The sequence below is a fragment of the Castor canadensis genome, chromosome 2 (genome assembly GCF_047511655.1).
Source record: "Castor canadensis chromosome 2, mCasCan1.hap1v2, whole genome shotgun sequence".
NCBI classification, from domain to species: Eukaryota; Metazoa; Chordata; class Mammalia; order Rodentia; family Castoridae; genus Castor; species Castor canadensis.
In genome coordinates, this window is record NC_133387.1 from 17,568,708 (window position 1) to 17,586,901 (window position 18,194).

Sequence of the window (18,194 nt, forward strand, 5' to 3'; positions counted from 1 at the left end):
TGTAATTTACTGAGTAGATGAGCAAAAAAAGCAAAAAGAAAGGGACCAACACTCACAAAGGTTTATTTTATGCCACATACTGTGCTGGGTACAAACTTGTACTGCTTCATTTAATTCACATAATCACCCTGGAGAGGTACCATCCCTTCTGGTTTATATATTGCCTTTCTGCAAGACCCAAGTGCTCCTGATCACAAGTTAGAACACCCAAGTTCTGACTCAAACCTCATGGTGTTTCTGATATACCAGCATGATTCTTAAAGACAGCATATTGGATATGCAAATTTAGGGATATTTTAGGAAAGAATGAACATGATAGTTACTAAAGGAAAGATATTAAAAGTGACAAACTGTGTTTAACTTGTCAAATATTATCTACTATGGTTGATAAAGTGAGGCATCCTACTCAATTTTAAAGCCATTTTGGTAACAATTAATAAAAAGATCTTTCATTCACTTCTTCTTGCTTTAAGAAATGATCTACAAAACTCCCTTTTGTCTGTGGTAATGATCATCTCTATAAGTGTCACAGTTACTTAAAGCAGTCCAAAAATGCTCACGTGAGAGAGAAGGCTCGATGTAAGCTGATACAGGCAAGTAGATTGATAAGTGTGGAAGTAAGCTGTGATCTTACTAACTAGGTAAAGTTTTACATGTTATATAGAAATAACAGCTACACTTTTGCTTCATTTAGAAAAAGTATTTAATAAAATTGTGCATGGCTCATATCGCCCATATTTTATATTTTACAGAGACAACAATAGTCTGCGCAATAAAGTAAAAATTAATGTTAAAATTATAGGTCTGTTAACAACTTCCCTGTATGGATTTTCACACATTAGGTACTGATGATAAAACTGATAAATACTATTCACCAAGCATGTATTGTATGTCAAGTGCTGTGGCGTTCCTCCAACATGTATTTAGCCTTTTTAACATACCTTGAACGAGGCATTCTTATCTCCATATTGAGTAGAAGGGCAACTGAGCTTTGTTATATTAAGAAATGTACCCACGGTTACACAGCTTAGACAAACATCTCACCTGGACATTCACTCTGTGTCTATCTATGGTCAAAACTCACAATGTTGATTACTTTACTATTAATAATTGAATATTATTGTAAATAAACTGATTTCTTTTTAACAATTTTTTTTGTGGTATTGGTTGAACCAAATTCCTTGTGCATGTTAGGCAAGCACACTACCACTGAACTACATCGCAAGTCCCTTTTTGTTTCTTAATATTGGGAAAATTTCCCCATTATTGTCATTTTTTTTCCCTTTACAGGGAACCAAAGTCCTGCAGATGTTCATGTGGTACCTAAATCCACGGCAAGTCTTTGATCTTTCTCAGGAGGGGCCCAAAGATGCGTAAGTCTGGAGATACCCTCCACGCCCCATATATATTTTGGGCAAGAGAAGACTTTCTGATATGGGGTCAAGACCTGTTATTTGATGACCTGGTGAACAGTGTTCTGCTTGTGTCTCATCTGCTTTCTTGCCTGCATTTTCTTCCCTTTGAAACTTTATCTAACTTTCTCTCCTACTTGTCATTGAGCTAGTTTCCTTCAAAACGTTATCTTCTCCATTGCTGTCTCAGTACACACTTCTAGAGTGTTTGCTGCCTGTGAAGGTACACCTGTAGATTATTCACAGAAAGTCTGTGCGTTGGGAAAGAACTCATTGTTTTGTATTTACATGCGTAACTTTGGAGAGTCACATTAACAAGAATGTACGTTTATCTCAGGGGATAGCTATATTAATTTGTGAACATTGATTTGGAGGAATTGTGTGTGTGCACGTGTGTGAATTTGAGAGCAGGTATTGGCTGATTAATTGGTTTTACATATGGACTCCACATTGGTACAGGGGAAATATTGTAATTCCTGTTCTTATCCTTTTCTGAGTTTCTCAGAAATCCCATTCTCTGTTTTTGTTAGAAGCATTAACAGTTAAGTCCAGTCATAGGTGAGCCTACCTGGTAGGAAAGAGCAGGGGCACATCTGCTATTGTTTGACTCCTTGTTTTAAATCCATCTATCAGGATAGTTCTGATGTTAGCTGATAAGTGTTTGAACGTAAAGGATAGCAGTCCTTTTTTAATAAATAGCTATCTATATTAAGGGCAAAGAGATGTTAACTCATATGATTTGTAGCAAAATAGTAATCCTGTGTGAAATGGATAAACTAAGTATTTTAAGCTTGCAAGAGGACATCAACTATGAAACTTGAATTTCTACATTGAAATTTATGAATTTTTTTGCCACTAGAGTTTGCTGTAGGACTTCTCTCTATATATTTTTTCTGTTTGGTTGTGCTAAGGCAAATTTGCTACTCTGGTTTGTGTCCTTTTAGATTTTACTTTTCATAAGATTTTATCACTTTAGTTTGACCTTAGGTAGGTGCTTCATCAAAAGCATGGCAGGACAGGACATATTTCCAGAACAGGCATTACTTTATTTAAATAGGTGATTTTTCTAGAGCTGAGCCTTTAACAGCTCCAATGAGGCAAGAATTCTAACAGAGGAAGCATCACTACATTTTCTTAAGAAAGAACAGGAAAGGTAAGATGATCTAACCTCAAACAGGCGAACTCCAAGAAAAGAATTGTCTGTAAATTTCTCCCACTTGGCACTGGGAGTACAGGTCAGGCTGTGAATGAGTGAGTTGAAGCACAGTTATGTGGATATGGTAGCAATGATAGTGGGGAAGCCTCTCCATTTCTCTGAAAAAGATTAGAATTAAGAGCAGTTAAGTAGGGGTTTGAAAAATAAATAGATCCAGAAAAAATGAATGGAATGCAGGGAGGAGACACATAAGGGCTGTTGATTACCAATTAATGATGGTTTTCTCTAAGAAAGGAGAGAAGAGAATTATGGGAAAAGAAAAAGAAGAAAGGAAGTCAGACACTAAAGAGAAAAATGTGTGCTGACACAATAATTGGAATCATGAGAATTAAGACTCTAGGACACCCCAAAACCCCATTTGTTTAAAAGTAATGCTTTCTACCAGTCCCTGATCCATTGTTGGAGTCAGTCTACTTGTGGTTCTGCAAATACTGGCTTTGATGATACTGTCATGCTTGTGATGATACAGCTTCTCCAAGGGACCCCTCCCTACATTTTGTCGTAAGAAGTGAAGTGTCCCTTTGTTCACTGCTTCTTCTTTTTCTTCTACAGGCTGGAGCTGTATAGGAAAGTTCCAAATCTGCGAATTCTGGCCTGCGGTGGGGATGGAACGGTAGGTTCTTGAAAGAGAATCCACTTTCCTCCCTTATTTCTTCTATCTTCCTTACTGTTTTCTTTCTTCGTCCCCAGCCTTTCCAGTTCCCTAAAGGGAAGGTCTCTGTCCTGAGAATCGCAGCCAAAAGGCGTAGGGGACTTGTTATTCTTAGGGATACATATTTACCTTTCTAAAGTGTGCTTCACTCTCTTTACTACACTATATTCTGTTTCAGAGTGAGCATGTGATCATGTCATTGAAATGAAGATTTTTACATGTGGCTAAATTCTTTTAAAAATATGAACTGATATATTTCCATTTATTCTTTTCTAATAGTTATTATTTATTAATGAAATTTATTTTTAAATTGATACATGAAAACATAAAAAATTGTACATATTAACAGCATATCAGGTGATGTTTCAATACATGGATACATCATATTTAAGTCAGGTTGAAGCTATCTGTCTCCTCAGACATTTATCAGTTTTTATGGTGAAAACATTCAAAGTCTTTTCTTCTAATAATTTGGATTATATATTGTATATTATTGTCATCTGTAGTCACACTACCGTGTAATAGCATCCAGCCCTTCTTACTCCTGTTTAACTGTAACTTACACCCTTTGATCAATCTTGCTTTCTCCTTCCCTCTCTTCTGCTCTCCCTGGCCTCTGTAACCACTTCTGTGCTCAGATTCTAGGAGACCAGTTGTGTTTGATTCCACTTATGAGTGAGATCATGTGATACTTGTCATTCTATGTCAGGCTTATTTGACTTAATGTAATGATCTCCAGTTCCATTAATTTTATCACAGATGACAGGGTTTCATTCTTTTTATAGGTGAATAGTATTCCATTCTATATGCTTATTATATTTTTCTTATCCATTCATCAGTTGATAGCCACTTAGGTTGTTTGCATCTCTTAGTAATTAATGTTAACAGTGCTACAGGGGACCTGGAATGCAGATTTTGTTTTTTACAAAACTGTTTTCGCCTCCTTTGTATAAATGCCCAGTGATGAGATTGCCGGCTCACGTGGTCACTTTTAGTCTTTTTAGGGAACTTCCTTGCTGTTTTCTGCACTGGCTGTTCTACTTGACATTCCTACTAACAGTGTGCAGCGGTTCCCTTTTCTCTACAACCTTACCAGCCCTTGTTACCTTTGTAGTCTTTTGATAACAGCCCTTATTGCTGGGGTGAGGTACCATCTCATTGTGGTTTTAATTTGCATTTCCCTGGTGATTAATGGTGTTGAACATATTTTTCATATATCTTGTGGCCATTTATCTGTCTTCTTTTGAGAAATGTCCATGTAGGTCTGTTAACTACTTTTTAATTGGATTACTTTGTTTTTTGCTATTGGGTTTTTTAGTTCCTCATACATTCTGGATATCGATCCTTTGTCAGAGGTATAATTTGAAAACATCTTGTCCATTCCGTAGGTCAACTCTTCACTCTGATTATTGTTTCATTTGCTTTGCAGAAGCTTTTTAGTTTGATGTAGTCCAGTTTTGCTTCCTATGCTTTTAGGATCTTGGTCCATTTTTTTGTGTCCTCTTCAGTTTCTTTCATTGATGTTTTATAGAGTTTTCTTTGTACAGATCTGTTACATCTTGGGATAAATTTATTTGTAGATATTTTATTTTTTATAATTATTACAAGTGGGATTGCTTTCTTGATTTCAATTTCAGATAATTCACTGTTAGTGTATAGCAATGCTTGCTGATTTTTTAATATTGATTTTGTATCCTACAACTTTACTAAATTCATTTATTGGTTCTAATAATTTTTGAGGGAGTCTTTGGGATTTTATATGTATAAATATCATGTCATCTATGTACAGTGACTTCTTTCTCTTGCCTGATTGCTTTGTCTCAGATTCCCAGTACTTTATTGAATAAAATGGAAAAAAGTAGGATTTTGTATCCTACAACTTTACTAAATTCATTTATTGGTTCTAATAATTTTTGAGGGAGTCTTTGGGATTTTATTTGTATAAATATCATGTCATCTATGTACAGTGACTTCTTCTTTCTCTTGCCTGATTGCTTTGTCTCAGATTCCCAGTACTTTATTGAATAAAATGGAAAAAAGTAGACATCCTTGTCTTGTTTCAGATCTTAGAGATACAGCTTTCAGCTTTTTTCCATTCAGTATAATGTTAGCTGTTGTCTTATTATAAGTGGCAGTTAGTACAACAAGATACATCCCTTTTATGCCTGATTTGTTCAGTATTTTTATCATAAAGGAATGTTGAATTTTATCAAATGCCCTTTCTGAATTTATTGAGCTGGTCATATAGATTTGTTTTTCATTATGTTGCTATTATATACCACAGTTCTTGATTTATATAGATTTTTCTTTCATTATGTTGATGTCGTATACCTCATTTATTGATTTACCTGTGTTGAAGCATTCTTATAGCCCTGAGATGAATCCCAATTGATCATAGAAGATAATCTGTTTCATGTGCTGTTGAATTCAGCTTGCTAGTATTTTGTTAAGGATTTTTGTGCCTTTGTTTATCAAAGATATTGATGCAATTTTCCTTACTTGTTGGATCCTTAGTGGATTTTGGTAACCTAACTTGTCCTTCCATGCCTGGCTTATTTGACTTAATGTAATGATCTCCAGTTCCATCCATTTTATCACAGATGCCAAGGGTTTCATTCTCTTTATGGCTGAATAGTAGTCCATGCCTTGTAGAATATTTTTGGATAACTTCTGTCCTCTTCAATTTTCTAGAATAATTGAAGAACTGACATTAGTTCCATTTCATTTTTGAAAGGGAGAGCAATTTGTTTCATTAATCTTTTGTATTTTTGTCTTTACTTCATTTATTTTCACTCTGATCTTTATTCCTTCTACTAATTTCAGTTTTGCTTTGTTTTTGTTTTTTAGATTCTTTGAGATTTGGCAATAGGCTGTTTATTTAAGAGCTTTCTGTTTTTTTTTAAACAAAATAGGTGTCAATTGCTATACACTTTCCTCTTTGTATTCTTTTGCTGTATTCCATAGGTTTTGGTATGTTGTACATCCATTTTCATTTGTTTAAAGAAATCTTTAACCTATTTATTATTTTGTCCCTTAATCTACTGGCTGTTCAAGAATAAGTTGTTTAATTTCTATGTTTTCGTATAATTTCTGAAGATTTTTTTGTGTTACTGATTTCTAGTTTTATTTTACTGTTGTCAGAAAAGATACTCAGTATGGCATCATTTCTTTTAAATTTGTTGAGACTTACTTTGTGGGCTATCATATGGTCCGTACTGGAGAATGTTCCATGTGCTGATGAGAAGAATGTGTTTTCTGCAGCTGTTGGATGGAATGCTCTGTAGATTTCAGTTTGGTCCATTTGGTGTTGTGTGCAATGTAACTCTGCTGTTTCTTTGTTGATTTCTGTCTTAATGATCAGTCTGTTGCTAAAAGTAGGATGCTAAAGTTCCCTACTATTATTGTTTTAGAGTATGTATTTCCCTTTAGGTCTAATAATATTTGGGTATTCCAATATTGGGTGCATACATATTTAGAATCATTATCTCTTTGTGCTGAGTTAGCCCTTTTATCAGTATATAATGACCAGTCTTGTCTCTACTGCTTTTGATTTAAGGTCTGTTTTTATCAGACATGTACTTTAACCAACTAAACAGTGGAGCAAGCCTCACTTATAGTCTGTTTGATCTGAGGTAAGCTTCTGATTTCTTTTGGACTCTATATGTATGGACTATTATATTCCATCCCTTTATTTTTAGTTCATACATGTCCTTGGAGGTGAAGTGAGTTTCTCATAAACAACATATAGTTGGGTCTTCTTTTTTTCATCTATTCAGTAACTGTTTTTAAATTGGAGAATTTAATACATTTACATTTAAAGTTATTATAGACATTTCTAAAGCATAGCTTTTTGGGTACAGAATTGTAGATTTGCAGTTTGTTCCCTTCAGTACTATGAAAATCTCATGCCATTCTCCACTGGCCCATGAGATTTCTGGGGAGAAATCTGCTATCAGGAGAATTGGGACACCTGTCTGTGTTATTTGCTTTTTTTTTTCTGTTGCTGCTTTGATTATAATCTGACTTGATTGAGTTGAATCTGCTTAGATATTGTATCCTTCTCTAGGTTTGAAAATTTTCTGTTATTATCTCTGTGAATAGCTTTGTTATCTCTATGAATAAGAGCCTGTATATTTGCTCTTTTAGTTCTGTCCCAAAGTTCCCATTGACTTTTTTATTCCTTCTCATTCATTTTCCTTTTTTCTCCTATAATCATGTATTTTCAAATAGGCTGTCTTTGAGCTCAATGATTTTTTTCTTCAGTTTGATCTATCCTGCTATTGGTAACTTCTATTATGTTTTTGTTTTTTCTGTGTGTAATTTTCAGTTCAAGGATTTCTGTTTGAGTTTTAATAATTGCTTCCATCTGCAAATTTCCCTGTCATGTGTTGAATTTTTTCTGTGTCTCTTCTTAAAGCTCACTGAGAATCTTCAAAACAGTTGTTTTAAAATTTTCCATCTAAGAGTTTGCCCATATTGTGTTATCCAGTCAGTTTCCTGTGCTTTATTTTGACCATTACATAAAGTCATGGTTTCTTGAAAGCTCTTGATATTTAGTGTATGCTACCTGGACATTTGATAATTAGGTTTTTTTGTTTTGTTTTATTCTGAACTGTAGTCACTTCTGCTATTTTACCACTAGATGGCTCCCTAAGTCCAGTTTACCTCAAGTCCACTGTTGGTATATTGTTACTGGTTTGACACTAGAGAGCAGTCTAAGCCCAGACTTGTTCCAAACCCACAAAAGGTGTGTTTACATAAACCAAGGGGCTATCTAAAAAGGCTAGTCTACCCCCAAGCTTTTACTTAGGGCTAAGGTAGGTCTGGATGTTAACAGTCACTGTGGTTGGGAGAGGACAATCCCAGACTTCTTTGCTATGCCAATGTCTGCTAATGTCACAAAGATGTATTAGAGCCTGAGCTTACAGTCCATCAAGACACAGCACTGGGGTAGGACCAAGACCAACACTACTATGGGCTGCCTACTGCTGAGGCAGACATATGGTCCAAGACCTCTGCAACCAGCCAACCAACCAGCTGGCTCAAATAGGAGTCTATTTGACTGGGGCTGTGTGTCTCTGTTGACACCAAGCCTGCTCCAGAAGCTCTGCTGTCAGCACTGACCTGGAGATGGGCACTGTTAAGATCTGCCCACCTTTGGGTTTCACAGCCTGGCACTGAGTACCAAGACAAAGTCCTTGGCTAATTACCCTGTCCTGCCCTCAGCAAATTGGAGTGTTGATCCTCACTGTGCTGCCCAAGGTTGGTGTAGTATTGATGAAGGCAGTTTGTTGGCTTTCAAGGCTAATACTCAGCTAGCTCATGCCTGACTCTTCAGGTTGCAAGGACCTACATACTCTGTGAGGTACATCCCATCCAGGCCTATGAGTCTGTCCCATTAGGGTGTAGATCTTTCCCTGGTATTGGGGCAGGACTAGAGGCTCATCTGTGAGCACTGGCTTGGGGATGGCTGTGCTGCATGAGGTTGGAGGTTGGGTGGTGAAGGCAGTCCTCTGTCCACCAAGGCTGATGCTAAACTGGGTCATACCTGAGTCTCACAGGCACAGGCTTCTGTGCAGTTTTGGGGCAGGTATGGTGTCCCAGGCCCACTCCAAGATTGGCAATGATGTGGGTTAAAACTTGAGCTTGTCCTACTGGCACCTGATGCCAGGGCAGGTCTACAGACTCCATCTGTGAGCTCTGACCTGGCTATAGACCTTTCAGTTTCTGCCTGGTACTGCATCTCAGCATGGCAGGCCTATCACTGAGCTCCAAGACAAAGCCCTGTGCTAGCTTTCCTGACCTGCCACCAGGTGGAGTCTTGCTTTACCCTCTGCTGCCTGAGGTTGAAGAGGAGGCGGTGGAGGCAGTCAGCTCCTGGCTAAGGCAGTTTCAGTGACTTAAGTCTATGGGTATTCACCTGGGGTAGGGATACTGGGGCTTTATCTGTACCCAGCATCTGGTTTCACTGTGGTGGGCTTGGTGTTGGGTTTCAAGTCTAAGTTCTGGACTTAATTTCATCTCCCTCCTCGAAGAGGGAGATGTCTCTCTTTATGCTGCTTGGAAGTGATGTGGGAAACTCTTCACTTTCTGCTTTCTTCAATGCATCTTTTCTTTTTATTATACTAAAACCAGGCACTGTGGCCTTTCACCTGAATTCTTAGCTCTTGGGAAGGCGGTTTGATGCATGAACAGCTATTCACACTGGAATGTTTGTGGGGAGCCAATCACTGCAGAGTCTTTTTCAGCTGCTATCTTGTTATGCTTCCCTCCATTTATTCTTAATAATTGGTCACATTTAGTAAGGAGAAATATGTGGATACCCTTGAATTATTGTACTTTTTTCTAGTGAAAGTAAAACTCAGAACATTTACTAAGGTTGTTTGTCTTCAAGGTTATTAATTGGTGCCACGTATGTTCATTTTTTAAAGAAAACACAGAATTTGGTTAAAGTATACTACCTTTGATATTTTTCTCTCTTTACTATTTCCCTTATTTCTCCATTTAGCCTCCACTGTTGTTTATATATTTAGCAAAGGTAAAGAATTAAGGGTCGTGATAGATCATGTGATTCAATTTCTCTTTCTTCTGGATTTGGATTCTAATTTCTAAGCATATAAGATTGTGTTATGGACTATCCTTGGTTTCCCCTCTAATCTCCCTAATTATAATGTTTCATTCTCAAAGGTAGCAATAAAATCTCCTTTCTAACTTCCTTTCCTAGTACGCAAGCACTTCATACAGCATTGGATGTACTTTATGTACTAACATAACTAACAAATGCAGCGGAATAAAATAAAGCAGCAATTCCATTAGGCCCTCAAGATACTTAGTGGAGAGGAAAAACATTTTTTTCAGTTGGGAAAATAGTGTTTACTAGTCTTTAATATTCATAATAGATTATTAACTTACAAAATCCATTATAAAGTCTTACAACATAAAAGCAAAACCTATTTAACTTTGTTTAAACCAGTGTTTTCCAAAATGTATTTGATGATGGAATCTCCCCCTTCACCGCCCCCCCCAATGCCAATTAAATTTCAAGAGTTTACAGTGTCCTAAGGGGAGAGATTTAGGGATATTGCTAGTGCAGGGGTGAAAAGGATGTGACCTATTTCCTCCCATCCTGTAGGTCAAGGCTGACACCCCATAACAAACTACAGGTTAACAAGAGAAAAACATATCTCATTTATTGAATCAAAGTTTTACATAACAAAGATGTCTTAGATTGAAGACATGAAAACACATGGAAAATGATTTGGTTTTATGCTTAAGTTTGAGGAAGATTGGACATGTGGATATGTGATCTACCATAAAGGGTCTGATCTAATAGTAATGGACTGAAGGGTGAAGTCCAGCTAGGTTTGTGTATTCAGATTCTTCTTTGTAGCATTCCTTCCTCCTAGGTTGGAGCAGGAATCCTTCTGGAATGAAGGTCTTATGATCTACTCTCAGACAAGGAATGTCAGAGAATTTCTTTATGACCAGTTCCTAGACAGAAACATGGGGAAGGGTAGAATAATATTTTTAGGTTTTGAGACCAGCTGGTGGTGGGGGATGGGGAAAGGGTTCTAGTTTCTATGACCTGCCGTGGGGAAGAAGGTATGATTCTTATTGACTCACAGTGGGAGATAATGAGGAGAGGGAGACGGAGTCCAGAAGAAAGTCAGAGAGTGGGCCTCCCAAATTCCTTCATTTCAAAGTACTCAGCATGCCAAAATGCCACATCTTGGGTATCATTTTCTGATCCCCAACACTACTGTGGAATTTTCCCATTTTCCTTGTTTAAGAGTTACATCTGAAAAAAATCCTCTGGGGACAAATATCCTATGTTCTTCCTAGCTCAGCCATCTCCCAGATTAGTTATCTTTAATGAAGGGATATGTCCATTGTGACTCTAGCTATCTTCTTTATTTTAGAATCTACTTGCCTTCCTATATGACTTCAGCCTCCCACTTATCTCTTTTCTCCTAAATCTTAGTGACAGCAAGAGATAAGTCAAGAATATTCCTGGTGTACTGAACTCATAGTTCTTTTTATTTATTAACTCACATCAATATCAGCTACCTACTATATCCCCAAATTGTGGACTTCATCCCTGAATTTGTGCTCCACTCCCCACATCTCCCCATCTGCACTCTGCTGCCAAGTAGACTCCTCCCCCATCCTCCATTTGCTCTTCTCTCTTTCCTCTACTCAGCAAATAGGCTTAAGAATCACTGTGTTAGCACATGTCTTATTGAGGTATTCTCTGCAATTGGGTAAGTGTTTCAAAACATGGGATTTTAAAGCATAAGTGACAAAAAGGGAAGATAGCCAAGTCCAAACATGGTGAAATGTAGAATTATGGAGTTTGAGCCAAAGTCCAAAAGGGCTATGAAAAGATAGAAGGATAAAAGGGCAGTTAGTAGTCTGTTTTGTCAAGAAAACGAATGAAAAGTGGAGTTCAAGAGAGAGAGAGAGAGGGAGAGAGAGAGTGGTTAAAGTTTAAGGAGAGAATGAAGAATTAGGATGAATTTGGAGACTAGGAGGTATATGGTGGTTTCAAGAAAGGAGTTTCCATATAGTCTCTAGGAAAAAAGCCCCAAACCCAAAAATCTAATGAAGTCCTAAAGGTCAAATCCAATTGGGATTTGGGTGAGTGGAGACAGAATTTATGTAAAGAAGGGTAGTCCAATGGATTCATGAAGAAAAACTGCTGCCTGTAGGCAGATGGAGTATAATTCTCCAGAGTGTCAGGTCTATATTTGGGATAAGGTAGTCAGCCTTTAGTTAGTGAGCATATATGCCTCTGTAAAAGCTGTCAGAATTCTGCCAGTTGGTGACAAGACTCAAGGAGGAATCAGAGATGGAATATTTTGACTATGAGGTTATATTAACCCTTAACCATATTAAAGTATGGAAAGTATTTTTAATATATAGAACATTTGCATTACTTTGGAAAAAGTTCTTATATTTCAATATTGTAAACTTTAATTGTATGCTATTTAAAAATACAAGGCAGTATAATGGTCCATTTCCCAAAGATGCACTTGGAAGAAATGTTTCTGTGACATTTCTGTACTTTCTAAATTTGCAAAGGGATACATTTTGTTGCAAAGGAATACATAAGGCTCTTCACAACTGGGGCCTTATAATAGTGTAGACCATTGCTCTGCAAGGGACTATAATGTAAACAACATCTGCAATTTTTTTTCAGATTGAACCCAGAGTCTTGTGCATGCTAGGCAATTGCTCTATCACTTGAATCATAAGCTCCACCCCCATTTTAATTATTGTACTATTTAAGTGTCAGATTGGTTACATTCTTGATCTCTGAGCTAAGATAAAACTCAAGTAACCCAAGAATGAGCTCAAACCTTCATGCTTAGAAATAGACATTCTTTGGTCAAGTGGTAAACTTGTGTTTTCTGACTTTCTTAGTTACATCTACACCTGTCTAACTCCTCATGCCTGTCACTCTGCTTAAATATTGAGGAGCATATGAACTGGGAAACCAAAGGCACATTTACCCTCCTTGTGGCTCCTACAGTACCACCTGTGATCCCTATGTATCTGATGCCTGTTTTTGTAGAACCAGGGGAGGGGGTCTGCAAGTCTACCCTTAACCATTTTAATGTCTTGCTGCACTTGTGTACCCTTAAACTGACTTTCACCATCCACTTCAGGCTTACTGCTTTTCACTTGATTTCCTCAGATTAAGAGACATTTTAAACGGTAACTATCTCCATGCCCTAACTTGCCACAGACAAAGCGAGGAAGAAATGACTGTTTTCATTTAATGACAGAGACAAGCAGATCATTCTAAGCCACTTTCATCCCTCGGCCCTGCTCTTTCTGTATCCTACCCTCAGTCATGCATAAGCACATGATGTACCCTCCGTATGTATTCACTGCTCATGAGTGAGTTGAGGCCCTAAATCTACATTGTATTTTGAAAAAAATAGCTCATACTTTGACATTTATCTTGATTTCTTTTGGGCTAATTTTTTAAAGATTTCTATAGGTACACTGGGACTTCGTAAACTATTAAGTATAGACATTAATAAAGCAAAAGAAAAATTCTTCCCTTGGTATCCAGTGAGGATTGGTTTTAGGACCCACCACAATACCAAACCTCAGGGATGCTCCAGTCCCTTACATAAAAGAGTGTAGTATGTTCATGGAACCTCCACACATCCTACTGTATTGTTGACATTAACACTAGGCTACTTAGAATCCCTAGTACAATGTACATGCTATGTAAATAGACGTGAAAATCTACACATGTTCAGTACAGACCTAAAACATTTTTGAAACAATTGAACTCAGCATTTTTTTAATGCCCCGATGCAGAGCCTGTGGGTATGGAAAGCCGACTGTGTACCTATCAGAAAGCTCCAGTGCTGTCTGTGCCTTTCTTTTTGTTCAGTGTTGAGAAATGTTACCCTTGTTTTCCTTTGATTTCCCAGTATACATGTCCTTCACTTTTCTGCTCAGTTCACTGTCATCCGACCCCTCAGCCACATCTAATGTTAGTGTGCTACAGAAGGAAAATACTGATCAGGAGCATTCAGTGACAGCTGGCACTGAAAGTGGACAGGTGGTGGCAGCATTGGCCAGCTGCTGCTGCCTCATGGGTTGCTGGGCATGAGGTGGAGGACCTGGTGTTCTAAATCTGTCAGCCCTGCTTTTCCTAATGAAGGAAGGAAAGAACTCTGCTAGCTGGAAAATGATTTGGCCCAATCAAGATAACTTTCTTCAGTTCTGGTGGAAAATATGCCAAGTTCTGTGTGTTGCACTGAATTCAACAGTTTAATTGAAAGGGTACTGGGTGAGCTGGTAGAGATAATTTGAGGATTCTGAAGCCCTGGAAAGCAGAGCACCTGCCCACAAACCTGCAGTGCACCGTCTGGACTTCCAGCAGGGACAGGTTTCTGATTACCGACCATGAAGGCAGAGCTGCCAGTAACAGCTTTAGGGCCATAAGATGTTTGGTATAGTTTTGCTCTTACAAGGACAAAGACACAAATTATTGCCTAAGATCTTTTATTGCTCCCATATTCATGTCCATTCATTCTTTTTAGAATTATTCTTATAGCCTCTTTTAATTTCAGGGCAGTCTGGCTTCTAATTTTTCTATAGTATGCAAAAGAAAGGCTTCTTAATTTGATGGCAGCCAAAGGTAGGAGTGATTTGCAAACTTAGAGCTCTTTTATTTTAGTGGTACGGGGGATTGAACTCAGGGCCTCACATTTGCTAGGCAGGTTCTCTGCCACTTGGTTCACACCCCCAGCCCTTTTTGCACTGTTTTTTTTTTTGAGATAGAGTGTCTGTTTATGCCCATCCTCCTGTTTGTGCTTCCCCAGATGACAGACATACACCACTGTGCTTAGCCATTTGTTGAGATGGGGTCATGTATACTTTTTGCTTGGACTGACCCCTAATGGTGATCCTCCCAATCTCTGCCTTCCAAGCAGCTAGGATTACAGGTTTGAGCCACCACTCCCAGCCTCAATTATTTTCTTTTGGTAAAGCAATAGAAGAAGCATTTTGCATCTAGGAAATAAAGTTTATGATGAATTGATGGAAGAGGAAGAAAAATATATAGCCAAACCACAGTAGCTACTGTTAATTTTCATTTCCTGTTTGGCACATGCTAAGCAATGTCCACACATTCTTTAATTGGTAAAATAGCACTAATATGCAGGTACTATTAGTGTTCTTGTCTTCCAGATAGGGGAGGAATAGATGAAGTGACTTGTCTAAACTCCCACCGTCAGTATGAGGTGGAGACTGGCTGCAATCCCAGTGTGGCTCCCCAGTTAGTTCTGTGCCCCATGCCCTTGCATTTTCTTGCCTGCTGAGGGTGCTGGTTGCTGAGCTGCAATTATGTGGCATTTGGAAAAGAGAAACTATTCAGGGTTCTGCCCAGAAAAGATTCAGATCTACCGCCAAGGACTATCAACCTTCCATTGACCGTGCATGCGAGAATTTCAAGACAAAATCAATCTATGATGTAAAAGGCAGGAGGCATTTGATGGATTTGTTGATGATATGATGGGGAAGTACAAGACTGCCTGCTGCTTTTCAGGGAAAGCTTGAATATTTGACCACTTGGCTACTGCAAAAAGGAGACAGAATTTGTAAAGCAAAAGCACCTTTACATTCAGATCAACTCTATTGTTTTCCTTTCCTGCATAAGCCAAGTCCAAAAGGAGAGGAGAGGGGGAGGAATCCACAGGTCCTGAGGGCTAATGCAGAGCTACAGCGCAGAATCACCAGAACTCGTGAGAACTTTCTCTGAGAAAACAAATAGGAACAAAGCCTGAGAAGGTCTGAAGGAGGGCCATTACACCTTCAGAGAACTGCTGGAAGACAGAGCCTCAATTCTCAGAAGTTACAGGGACCTTTTTCAAAGTCATTTGGACATTATTTGCATTTCATGGGCAGTGAATTAATCCTCTTACTCTTCTATCCAATTTCGTATTAGCATTCCTCAAGCAATTTAGAAAGTTTCTTTGTAGGCTCATCTTCAGAGGAAGTTGATTTTTTACTTTTCTGTCGCTGTATCACTTCATTACCTGTTTGCATAGCAGTTTCGAGTTGTTTCCAGAACTTTCAGGCTAAAGCTGGGTTTTTCTATAGTCCACCATGGCTCTTGTCTTGGGAACATGGCAACGGTTAGTCAGTGAGTTTGTGAGTGGTTGGGCCAAGCATTTACCAGACAGAGGCTTTTCTCAGCTTCTTCCAGTAATAGCAGGTCTCATCTCTCCAGGCGCCATGGCAGTAGCCAGTGGTCGTGTCACATTCATCTCTTCTTGCCTGCTAAGAGGGAGGGTAGTGCTGCTACAACCTCCTGCCAGCAGGAGGTGCACTTTTATTTTCCTGTTTTCAGATAGAAGCCAAACTCCTGGCTTCCTCTGCTCCTTGGCTGCTCCAAGCTTTTACCTCATCTCTGCCATTTTGTTTTGCTTGATTCTTGTCCTAGAAGATGTGTCTTTTTTTTTTCTTTTTCTTTTCCATCTCTGTCATTGTTGTGTTTAGAGGAAAATGGAGTGTGCAAAAAGTAATCTCATAGTGATATTTTTACTTAGAAAAGAGAGACATACTTTAACTGAAAGAAGAGGAAATTTTTTCTAGTTTAATCTCCCTAAAATAATACTGGCTAAATCTGTGAATACAAATACACAAAGGGAGACTAAATGATCATCTCCCTGAGAAGTTTTAAAGAGAGGGCTCCCTTTCTTTCCTCTTCTGAATATGGTGTTCAATTAGATTTCTGCTAAACTCCACAATGAATCTGTTTCTACTCAGGGCTTTTGGTGTCTGCACTCAGTGATCCCTGATTGTTGGCTGTTCTGAGTGTTTCTGTCCTCTCCCATCACCTTTTAACCTTTTCTTGTAGTTTATGAGAGCTATCCATTTCCACAGTGTTTAGTTTGTGCTTCTAGCAGCACAGGAGCAAGGTCTAGCATAGCCATCAGAACAAATTTAGCATGTGGCATTTGTGTTTTCTTTTCCTTCAACAGCAGGCTTTGCTGGTACCGTGTATAAAAGAGCTAAAGAAACTTTGGTTAGAATTCAAGGATTGTCTAGGAGTAAACTGTCCTGTTTTGGGGAATGAGTGAACTTTCTGATTCTTTTATAGGTGTGGATTTTTAGTGCATATATTGGGCGAACATTGTGTGCTTTTAGAAGGTGAACACAACTTTGCACTTCATTACATTCTGGGAAAATCGTTGTGGAAGAGAAAGGATTTTAGATGAATGTCAGAGATTTGGTATTACTCTGACTCCACCCTTTTATTTAGTGTGGAGAAAATTACTGGATCTCTCTGCATCATTAACTGAATTTGATTCCGCCATTTCTTTTTTCTTTTTTCCTTTTCTTCTTTTTCTTCACTTCCCTTCCTCCTGTTTCTTACCTACCTTCCTTCCTTCTTCATTCCCTTCCCTTCCCTTCCCTTCCCTTCCCTTCCCTTCCCTTCCCTTCCCTTCCCTTTCCTTTCCTTCCCTTCCCTTCCCTCCCCTCCCCTCCCCTCCCCTCCCCTCTCCCTCCCCTTCTCCTTCCCCTTCCCCTTTCCTTTTTCCAAGACAGGGTCTCACTATTTTCCCAGGCTGGTCTTGAACTCCTGGGCTCCAGCAATAGTCCTGCCAGATCCTTTTGAGTACCTGAGACTGCAGGTATAACCACCATGCCTGGCTTTGATTCAGTAATTTCTAGGGTTTCTCCAGCTCCATAGATTTTAAAGTCACATGCCACTGGCTCCGTGGATACTCAGACTATTTCCAGAACTGGATTTAATAGCTTTGTTGTTATTTGTTTTATTTTTGTGATGCTGGGGGGGAGGGCGTTGAACACAGGGTGTAGCCATGCCGAGTAAGTGTTCTATCATTGAGATAGACTCCTGGCTCCCCTTTATTTTATTTTATATTTTTCAGAAAAATGCTCTTGCTAAGTTTCCCAGGCCAGCTTCCTGCCTCAGCCTCTGACTTCTCTGCATCAGCCTTCCAAGTAGCATGGATTACAGGTGTCTGCCACTCTGCCTAGCTGGGTTAGAACTTTATTGAAAAGCTTCTCACGCTGTTGCAGTTAACAGGTTGAGTGTCGGCATTAGTTATACTTGATTGATTTTGAACACCAGCTCTGCCACATAAGCAACGTGATATTGATGTTACTTAGCTTTCCAAGTCTCAGTTTCTTTACAAAATGGAAATTAAAATTAAATTCTAGAGTTGCTTTGAACTTTAATAAGTGATTTCATTTAAAGGACTTTGCTTAGAGATAGCATATAGAATGTAATCAGTATGTCATCTTTGTATTATTATAAACTTCTGAGAGCAGCTATTTTTCCTTATCTTATCTTGACCCAACTCATTTGTCTCTTTATTTCAATTGCTTCATTCTGTGTCTTACTTGTAGCATTCATTAA

General features: G+C 38.5%; 1 protein-coding gene across 8 annotated transcripts in view; it reads left to right on the forward strand.

Annotated features, from left to right (window-relative positions):
- The window catches only part of Dgki (diacylglycerol kinase iota), a 444,865-nt gene that overhangs the window by 219,384 nt on the left and 207,287 nt on the right, over nt 1-18,194 (forward strand). For all 8 annotated transcript variants that reach the window (XM_074062275.1, XM_074062281.1, XM_074062290.1 and 5 more), the window contains 2 exons: nt 1,291-1,373; nt 3,181-3,241. In XM_074062275.1, the coding sequence (XP_073918376.1) occupies nt 1,291-1,373; nt 3,181-3,241 (144 nt within the window). The remainder of the gene's footprint in view (nt 1-1,290; nt 1,374-3,180; nt 3,242-18,194) is intronic.